The sequence below is a fragment of the Nelumbo nucifera genome, chromosome 8 (assembly GCF_055504915.1).
Source record: "Nelumbo nucifera cultivar China Antique chromosome 8, China Antique-T2T, whole genome shotgun sequence".
Lineage (NCBI taxonomy): Eukaryota > Viridiplantae > Streptophyta > Magnoliopsida > Proteales > Nelumbonaceae > Nelumbo > Nelumbo nucifera.
In genome coordinates this window covers 29096821-29107099 of record NC_142656.1, presented here as the reverse complement: position 1 = coordinate 29107099, position 10279 = coordinate 29096821, and the positions used below count along the sequence as shown (strand labels likewise).

The following is a 10279-nucleotide window of genomic DNA, read 5'->3' as shown; positions in this document are numbered from 1 at the left end:
TAAGGAAGTAATCCTTGCATAGTTGAGAGTATTTCAGAGATGAGAGGCAAAATAGAGAGTGGGGGCCATTGGCTATAAATGGCAAGGACTTGCAGAAGCTAAGGAGGATAGGTGAGAGAGAGGGAAGAAAAGCTTTTTTCTTTTTTTTCTAAGAAGGAAGAGTTACTTGGTTGGGTGGGTATGCTTAGCTGTGTAGAGGGTGGGATAGGGTGATCATGGCAATGAGGGGGGTGTAAGGAAATGTTTCGTGCGACCTCATGGAGTATTGCAACCACATCATCACTAGATAATACCCAAGACTCCATTGGATAATCTCTCTTCTAGTTGATCTAGGATGAGCTTTATCTTTCTAGATCGATATTCTCTATCATTTTATCTTCTTCTTGTTGTAATCTAATACAAGTTAGTGTTGTACTTAAAATCTTCTTGTTATTATATAATGAACAAGGTTCTGGTGTCACATTATTACCGAACCATTCTTTCACTTATTGTTCTTCTCATTGTTTTCTCTCAAACTTGGTATTAGAGCCAATACCATCATGCCATCGATCAATAGTTTGATTGAAGGAGGAGCAAACAACCTTGGTTCGCTGTTTTCTACCATGACCCTAGGAGTTGCAACGTCGATGCCAAACATTACACACTACTTACCTATCTAGTTGAATAGCGACAATTATCTCCTGTGGCATGCACAACTCCTTTCTATTCTTAAGACCCACAAACTGATGGGAATGGTTGAAGGAAAAACTCCACCTCTCCTTGAAGACATCAATGGCCCGAAAGATACATCAAGGAAGATATTTAACCCAATATATGATCATTGGTATCAGCTGGATCAACTGATACTTAGCTGGATAGTCTCATCAACTCACTGAAAGTGTACTCGACCAGGTTGTAGGCATGTCTTCCTCAGCCGATGTCTGGAGAGCACTAGAGGATTCCTTTGCTTTAAACTCCAGATCCAAAGTTATCCAACTATGGAGACAACTTCAGAGTCTCAAGAAATGTACACTTTCCATTTCTGAGTATGTTAAAATAGCCAAGAGTATTGTTGATAATCTCTCGAATCTTGATGAACCTATTTCAAAGAAAGATCTTATTTTGCATATTTTGGTTGGACATGTACTTGAGTATGAATCAATTATTACTACTATTACAAATTGATCTGATCTTGATAAATTAAGAATTTCTGATATTAATGGTCAAGTACTTAATCTTGAGTCCTGGCTTTAAGACAACAATCAAAATACTAGAGCCGATGACCATGCCTCTACAAACATTGCATCCTTTGGCAACAAGAACAATTCCTAGTAGTCGTACAATAACTCACAACGTGGTAAAGGTAGAGGTGGTCATGGTGGTTACATTGATGGTCAAGGTTGTGATCGAGGATGCAATACCATTATTTGTCAGTTGTGCAATATTCTTGACCATGGCATATGGAAGTGTTGTCGCTGATTCTTTGGTGGTGATCGACAGCCTGTTATAAATCCAATCACTACCGAACCTACAGCCTTTCACACCAGAAACTCCTTATAGTTTGATTCAGCATGGTATGTATGGTCAGGTGCAATAAATCACATGACATTCAAGCTTGGAAATCTTCAGTTTCAATCAGACTATGCTTGGTCTGATTAGGTCAAAATTGGAAATGGAACATGTTTGCAAATTAAAAATATTGGTTCTTTTTGTAATTTCTCATGGTGATTATTAGTTTCAATTGCAAAATATTTATCATGTTCCATCTATTACAAAATATCTATTGTCAATCAGTAATTTACCATAGATAACAACGTTATTTTTGAGTTTCATCCATCATTTTTCCTCTTGAAGGACCATATGGGGAGTGTTCTGGTTTGAAGACCCAATAAAGGTGGACTCTATCAATTTCCTATTTCCGCAAGGATTGATCTGTCATCATAGTCATCTACTAGTAGCGGTTGCGTTCATTAGAGAAAAAGCTATAGTTTGAGTCTGGCATCATCGACTAGGGCATGCCTATACAAAAATTGTTCAAAATGTTATTTCCCGTTTTGGTCTTTCGTACCGTGGTTCATTTGAACCAATAGTGTGTGGGTCATGTCAGTTCCACAAGAGTCATCATTTACATCTTTCAGCATCTTCTACCTGTTATAGTTGTCCATTAGAACTAGTTTATTTTGATGTATGGGGGACAGCCCTAGTAGGTTTTAATAGTGGATTTAAATATTATATTTTGTTTATAGATGCTTTTTCCAAATTTTCTTGGATTTTTCCCATGGTCCAATCTAATGTACAAATGGTATGTTGAAAATTTGTTTGATGCCAAAATTGAGCTATTCTAGTTAGATTGGAGAGGAGAATACAAATGACTCTCACAATGCCTCAACTTACAAGGCATTGGACATTGCCTCACTTGCCCACACACTCATGAGCAGAATGATACTATTGAGAGAAAACACTAGTATGTCAAAGAGTCCACCCTTTCTCTACTGGTTTCCTCTTCTCTCCCTCAGAGTTTTAGTTTAACGCAAGTGAGACCATAGTCTTCCTAATCAATCTGTTTCCCACACCTACTCTGATTGGAAAATCACCATATGAAAAGTTATTTGGCCAACCACCTGATTATTCTCTTCTTTGCACCTTTGGCTACACTTGCTATCCATTCTTGCGACCATCCAATCACCACAAGATAAAATTTTGGTCCTCTCTTAGAATTTTCTTGGGCTACAACTCCTCACACAAAGGGTACCATTGTTATGATATTAAAATTGGATGAATATATGTATGTTGCCTTGTTGTCCTTGATGACCATTTCTTTTCAGGCCTCCCACCTGTAGTGGCAACTTCCTCTTCTAGTTCCAAGGGTGTTTCACTACTTCCACTTTGATCGGCTCCAGCACCCTGCTCGGCTCCACCTCTAGCCGCTGATCAACCATTTTCTCCACTACCAATGCCACCTCGTGAAGCTTCTTCTAGCACTCTCATCAACAACCCAGACAACTCCCACTCTTCTCCTTTGGCTCGACAACAAGCCTGGTTAGATCAAGAACTCCTAAGTGCTACTTAGGTAGTTGTCGCACCTTTGGCTCTTACCTATTCCGTTATGACATGCTCCATGAATTCTAATATTCCTCCATCTGTATCTGTTGCCACACGAAACCCTTTGCCACTTTGTTTTAATTCTAAAATGGTGGCTATTGAATCTAAACCCACATCCTATTCCCAAACCTCCAAACATAAGCATTAGCATGATGCCATGGCTAAGGAATTTCATGCCTTAGTGGAGAAAGGGACTTGGAAGCTCATGCCACATGATTCCTCCATGAACTTGGTCGGTTTTAAGTGGGTATATAAAATGAAAATAAAACCAGATGGGACTGTGGAATGGTATAAAGCTTGTTTAGTGGCACAAGGCTTCACTCAAATACCTAGGGTTGATTTCTTTGACACTTTCAGCACGACAGTGAAACCTACCACTATCCGTATGATTTTGTCTTTTGTGATTACTTAGCGGTGGGAAGTTCGATATTTGGATTTTGACAATGTTTTCTTGAATGGGCTTGTCACTAAAAATATTTATATGTCTCAACCGTGAGGTTTTGAAGATGTAGATCACCCCTCTCTTTTCTACAAATTAGCTAAAGCCTTTTATGGGTTTTGCTGGGCCCCAGAGTGTGGTTCTCTCGTTTGAGTTCAAAATTAATTGAGTTGGGTTTCCAGGCATCTTGTTGTGATCCCTCCTTGTTCATCTACTCATGAGGGATCACCATGTTTATTCATTATTATATGTGGATGATGTGTTGCTCACCAGGACCTCCCTGTCCTTGTTTCAATCTCTTATACAAGGTTTGTCTCGGACTTTTAAACTGAAATACCTTGGGCCCTTACACTACCTTTAGGGTATCAAAGCTCACCGGAATGATAATGGTCTCTATCTAAGACAACGACACTATATTATTGATCTCCCTTAATGTGCTGGCCTAGATGGGATCAAGCCTCTCTCCACTCCCATGGCAGCTTCTACTAAGCTATTGAAGCTTCATGGCACACCTTTCTCCGATCCCTCTAAGTATTGGAGTATTGTTGGAGGTCTCCAATAGATCACCATCACCCAGCCGGATATTAGTATTTCCATCAACGTCTGCCAATTTTTTACACAGCCCAACTGATTAAAATTGGATGGTTGTAAAACAAATCCTACGGTATCTCAAACTTACCCTGGATCATGCCTTATTCTTCTCCTCACAGTCCACTATGGATCTCACTGTTTTCTCTGATGCAGATTGGATTAGATGCCCAAATGATAGAAGGCCTACTAGTGGTTTCTATATCTTCCTTGGCTCTCACTTCATCAACTAGAGCGCTAAGAAGCAGCAAACCGTTGCACACTCTAGTACCAAAGCTGAGTTTTGTTCTCTCACCAACACAACCAATTAGATACTTTGGCTACAGTCTCTCTTAACAGATCTTGGGGTTCAACTACCCACAACACTAGTTATTCATTGTGATAGGATGGGATCTTCCTATCTTGCCTCTCATTCATTTTTTCACACTTGCACCCATCATTAGGGATGTCAATTTCCCCCGTATAACCGGGGCCCCGCCCCACCCTACACCGAACGGGGCGGGGAAGGGGAAAATATTTTTTCCCCAAACTGGGGATAGGGCGGGGACGGGTTATACTCAGTCTTGCTGAGACATTCAGCCCAGTCATCAAAGAGAGGGTCTTGACTTTCAAGAGACATTCAGCCCAATCATCAAGCCCACAACTATTCGTGTTATACTCTGTCTTGCTGTCTCCAACGGATGGCCATTACAACAGTTGGACGTCCAGAACGCCTTACTACACAGTGACTTATTTGAGACTGTTTTCACGATAAGGATATATTGCTTATCCTTCTCTATCCTTATCATTAGTGTAACAGCACTGTGTTTATCTTTATACTCTCCCATCCCCCACGTCTCCTCTCCTGTATGTATAAATACACAAGTTGCTCAATAATCCAAGTATTGCATTCAACTCTCTCAAAACCATTGTTGTGTTTCAACTTTTACGTCTTATTATCAATGTAAATATGCATTGGTCTGTCATTTGTCAATGTATAAATGTATTATTGTCAAATTTATCCTGAACCGGGATTTACACTCTATTTACATTATTTCCAAATACAGCCTTAGTAAAATTTACTAGAAGGAAGAAGGAAATTATATATGATACAAAACAGAAGTCAATGGCCCAGTAGATTGATCGCTTGGTATCCCTCTATTTGAAGAGTGAATGCCAAGGGTTCTATGCGTGCACCACTTCCACGATGGGAGTGCAGGAGATCCGAACTCCTTCTCGAGGCCAAAATCAACATCCCCACATAGTAAAAAAGAAATAATAGGCAGAAACACTTGTAGAACATAGACGTTTATTTTATTAAGCAAGGCAACAACACAAGCACACAAAAGTCAAGTACAAGCACAAGCAACTGTAAGCCCAACAAAAGAGAGAGACAAACGAAATAGACGATGCTGCTATTTCCCAAATCCAACCAATAAGCCCAAAGCTGAAAACTTCATGGCTTCAATCAGCTAGCAAACTCCTAAGGAGCTTATTGTTATTAGAAAACCAAACCTGATTTGAAATTCTGAATCGAAGCAAGCCTACTAGATTGTGGATTGGCTTGATTCCTTGGCACAGCATGTGTAAAGAAAGGTCTTCTCCATGGAACGATCACATTTCAGACACTTGAGAACCATTCTGGAATAGTGAGCAGTGGTTTGTGGGACTACCAGCCGGAAACAATGCTCCTGCTGAGCTGCTTGCAACACTTTCCAGAATTTGTCCTCTGTTGGGGTTTTGGGTTTCCCACTGGAAATTTTCATGTCGAGCTTCTCAGAGCATTTACTCCATTCCTCTCCATTGAATTTGAAGAACTCCTTCACCTCGGCAGACCCTTGGAAGATAATGGCCCAACGATCCGCAATTGCGTTGAAGCTTGACATGGGCATTAACTCTTTCAAGATTTCGTCGTCATGGAACGGCTTCTCACAGTTTTCCATCCTCAAGTACTGGTAGTTCTCCAGATAACGCCAGAAATCTATGATCGTCTTAGGCCAGGTGACTGATTCATTTCCTTTCTTCTCTTCCAAAGGCTGGAAGAAATGTTGTTCATTGTCCTTGGTTATGGTGCTTACGATACTCTGCAATTTTTGCTCATCAAGCAAATTCGTCCCCATGTAGACGATTGCGATATCCATCTGGTTGAGCTTTTCTTTAATATCTTTTATTTGTATCACAAAGCTCCTTAACCACTGAACATCAGAACCTCCAAGCAAGCACAATGTCTTCCCCATCTGATTCAGTTATATAGAAGCTTCACATGAGAGAGAGAGAGAGAGAATATGAAAGAGAGAGAGAGAGAGAGATGTACCGATAGAATTTTGGTGTCCAAGCGATTAAAGATGAGAGCCCATTTCTCCTTGTTCCAACGATCTTCTTCGTTTCGCCAGAGCTCAACTTCCTTATCCTTGGAGAAAGGGTGAGCTCTAGTTCCCCAAATCTCAATCATGGGAAGTGCATTGGGAGAGATGATCTTTCCTTCTTTGTCTAGGACAACCAGTATGGGCTTCTTCTGGTAGTTCCAGCATTCCTTGATATAACACTTGAATGGGCGTTTGATGGTTGAAGGTTTGCACCAGAACCATGGCATTTGGTTCTTATCAGCTTTTGGGTCTGGGTCTTCTTTTTGCCCTTCTTCTACTATAGGAAACCAGATGACTTCGAATAACATCTTATTGTATTCCTTATAAACTGTTGTTAGAGCCTTGAATTTTTCGGAAATGTTCTCTTGGTAGTAGTCCAAGTCTGAGATGAATAAGCCAACTGATTTGCCCTTGAAAACTTCAAACTTGAGAACATCCTGCCAAAAGTCATGCATTAATTTAAGCACGTTAGCTCTTTGCTTTGCATTGGCCTGAAATAATTAATGCTTGTCGTCTGTCAGTAGCATCCTACCTTCCCATCCCGCTTGAGTCCTGCTCCTTCAGTTGGCTTGGTGAACAACTTCTTGATTAAATCAACAACATCTGTATGACTAGGTTTTACAAAGCAGTCCATTGCAAAGTTAGAACAGTCTGCAAGAGGTCCCAAACAACTTCTGTTAGATCTTAATTAATTGCGGTCTGGACTTCTCATACACTATTATCACCCACTCTCTATCCAGAATTGTGGGCAGATTGCCCCATTTATTAACCCCAAACTTTATTGTTGCTGGAGGGGAAATGAATCTATAAATGAGTTTATTAAAAATCACTTCTGGATAGAGCGAGCTATCAAACCTGCTTGTTCCTTTAAGTCATTTAAGAATTTCTCCGCATGCTTTAATTCGTCCAGTCGCTTTAACAGTTGTTTTGTCTTCAGCTTCATCTCTTCTGATGAAGTCGTATACCTGTAACTATAAAATAATTTTGTGAATTAAATAGATAGAAACGAACAGAGAGGGGGAAGGGAGAGAGAGAGAAAGAGAGAGAGAGAGAGAGAGAGAGAGAGAGCGAGACATACTTCACTTTTATCAATTTCATGGTGGAAGAGAAACAGACGACTACAGCTCGAATCATGTGGTAAGCAACGATCCTAACATACAAGCTTTGGTATTCGATGTTTGTGTAGCTGGTGAGACTGATAATTGGTTTTGTGAGATGCAGCATTTTGGTTACTAGAGAATTTAGACTCTTAAGATGCTCCTTCTCATCTTCTGAGAGCTTCCCTTTGCAGAAAATGCGCTGTTTGAGGTTGCGATAGGAGTCTACTTGGGCAGTGTCGTCTTGGGTAGACCACAAGTATTCACGATAGAGCATGGCAAATGCAGCCAGCACCAGAAGCAGTTTTGCATCATACGGGTATTTTTTCACTAAACCAAACATGTATTTTATGCATTCTTTTTCATCTCCATCTACACCTAGACGCGGTTTGCCCTCACAATAACACGTGCATATCATCTGCCCCATTTATAAATAATTTACTTCCATCACAATAGAGTTGATAATAAGGTACAAAATAAAACATACATATATATATATATATATATATATAACTAATTAAGCTAAATTGTTGATGATCTCAGAAGTTCTATTAATTAATTAGTGCAATTACTATTTCTATTCACACAATATTTCCGACCTGCAACTTGAATCAAGTAAGAATAAAATAAAGCAAAATAAAAAAATGTCATTTCAGGTATTTGCCATTTATAAGAATTTAGGAGTAGCTCCAATAAGTGATAAAATGATAGAAAATTGATTGATATATATGGTATTTTTGTAATAAAATATTCATTAAAAATTAAAAATTAAGGGAAAAGAAAGTTGACGAAAGTGGTACGGTCATGTGCATGGAAGACCATTAACAGCACCCTTAAGAAGAAATGATTTATTGCAAGTTGAAGCAGTTAGAAGGGGTAGACATGAGCAAAAATAATGGGTGTAAGTAGTAAAAAAAATTATTTAAGTGCTAATACTTTAACAATGCATATGACATTAAATATAATGGAATGATGAATCGGGATTCCTATAGCCAATTCCACGGAATTAGGGGTGGATTCGAGCCGAATAGTATTAGGCTCGAGCTCGGCTCGAGACTATTCTATAAGGTTCGAGCTCGAGCTCGAGCTCGGTTCGAGCCAAAACCTTGAGCTCGAGCTCGGTTCGGGCCAGAACCTTGAGCTCGAGCTCGATTCGAGCCAAAACCTTGAGTTCGAGCTTGGCTCAGTTAAGAGTTCATAAGCTCAAGCTCAGCTCGACTCGACTCGTTTTATATTTTATAAAAATATTTTTTTATATATTTTTTAAATATTTTATTATAAAAATAAAAATTATATAAAAATTATTTTATTTTGTATTTAAAATTAATAATTATAATATTTTTATTATATATATATATATATATATATATATATATATATATATATATATATATATTTGAGCCGGCTCGCGAGCCTCACGAGCCAAGCTCTAGTAGGCTCGAGCTTGACTCGTTTAATAATCGAGCCATTGAATTGAGCTCGAGCAGTTCGTGAAAATCTCGGCTCGTTGCCACCCCTACACGGAATAAGGCTTGGTGATGATAATGATGATATATCTAGCATTAATTAAGCTTCTATCTTTAAGATAGAAGGGAAAGAGTTGGCTTAAACTGCAGTGCAGTAGTTCTAATTCGACTTTTTCAAAATTAATCATTGTCTTATCATATATTTGGATAATGGATAATTGGATACCTTCCAATAGATCTCCTGAATTATTTGAAGAAGCTCTAGTTTCAATGGATCCTGCAGAATCGTAGTCCAAATATATTAAGTCCCATTTGATAATTATAGTGTAAGGGGACATATTACATACATGTGCAAATAATGGATAAAAATAGGGTACAACTATGATACCGGAATGATATGATATTTCGGAAAAATTTAGGGCCAATCAACGGGTATCACAAAAGAGGTCATGATCAATCAGGTGGTATTAATAAAAATTCACCGGGGGTGCTTTGATTGGGCAAAGCTTTTTCGATATCATATCTTTCTGGCATCATAGATTTTCCCATAAAAATACAATACAATTAACATAATATAAACAACATGTTTTAACTTTTATGACATGCACTAAAACCAAAGTAAAGTGTTCATTTTATATAAAGCCCCATTTTTGTTATTTCTTGAGGTATTATTACCTTGGAAGACTCAGGTACTTTATTCTCTGGACCTTTCACTTCAACAACCTGCATTATAGTTAAGCCCAGTTATACATTCTTATAAAATCTATCTACCTATCTATCTACCTATCAATCTATAAAGAATGAACAAAACAATAAAGAGAAAGAGAACCCACCTTGCGATAAACAACGAAGGCCGGTTTGAGGATGTCAGTGATTATGCGAACAATTTCTTCATAATCACTGAAGGCATTGCCTGATTCATGCGTCTTGTGGACCTCTTCAATGTCTATGTCATCACCAAAGAGGTAAATGAAACTCGAATTAGCACATGGGCAGATTTGGGCCATCCTGGTTAAATTACTCGAATTACAGACCTCTGATCAGCTACTCCATTGGGCCTAGGAGGGGGAAGATTGGGCTTATATAGGAATCCCAACAAAGGCCCACGATTACCTCTCTTCGCCCAAAATATGCCAGTCTTCCAAATATCACTTTCTCTTCTTTTTAGGACCAACAAAGGCATTGCTACGTTTTACTGCATGGTATTGGCATGATCTGATGCATACCCCATCTTCTTTACCCATGAGAAAATCTCACCATTAT

The 10279-nt window shown here is 38.9% G+C and overlaps 1 protein-coding gene across 1 annotated transcript; it reads right to left on the bottom strand.

Moving 5' to 3' along the window:
- Positions 1 to 5558: 5558 nt before the first annotated feature.
- On the bottom strand, positions 5559 to 10065 carry LOC148789806 (protein SIEVE ELEMENT OCCLUSION A-like). The gene is made up of 8 exons (XM_088893104.1): positions 9850 to 10065; positions 9692 to 9739; positions 9243 to 9293; positions 7532 to 7968; positions 7309 to 7424; positions 6986 to 7104; positions 6402 to 6890; positions 5559 to 6324 (listed from the first exon to the last, which is right to left on the bottom strand). The coding sequence occupies exons 1-8, from the start codon at positions 10021 to 10023 to the stop codon at positions 5635 to 5637; spliced, it is 2124 nt and encodes a 707-aa protein (XP_088749230.1). The 5' UTR covers positions 10024 to 10065; the 3' UTR covers positions 5559 to 5634.
- Positions 10066 to 10279: the final 214 nt, after the last annotated feature.

What these genes read in the sequence shown, in the direction of transcription:
- LOC148789806 (XM_088893104.1), bottom strand. Translation starts at nt 10,023, where the DNA reads ATGGCCCAAATCTGCCCATGTGCTAATTCGAGTTTCATTTACCTCTTT. An exon ending in TGACTTAAAGGAACAAGCAG is followed by an intron (nt 7,105 to 7,308) that starts GTTTGATAGCTC and finishes GACCTCTTGCAG; the next exon opens with ACTGTTCTAACTTTGCAATG. An exon ending in TGGACACCAAAATTCTATCG is followed by an intron (nt 6,325 to 6,401) that starts GTACATCTCTCT and finishes TAACTGAATCAG; the next exon opens with ATGGGGAAGACATTGTGCTT.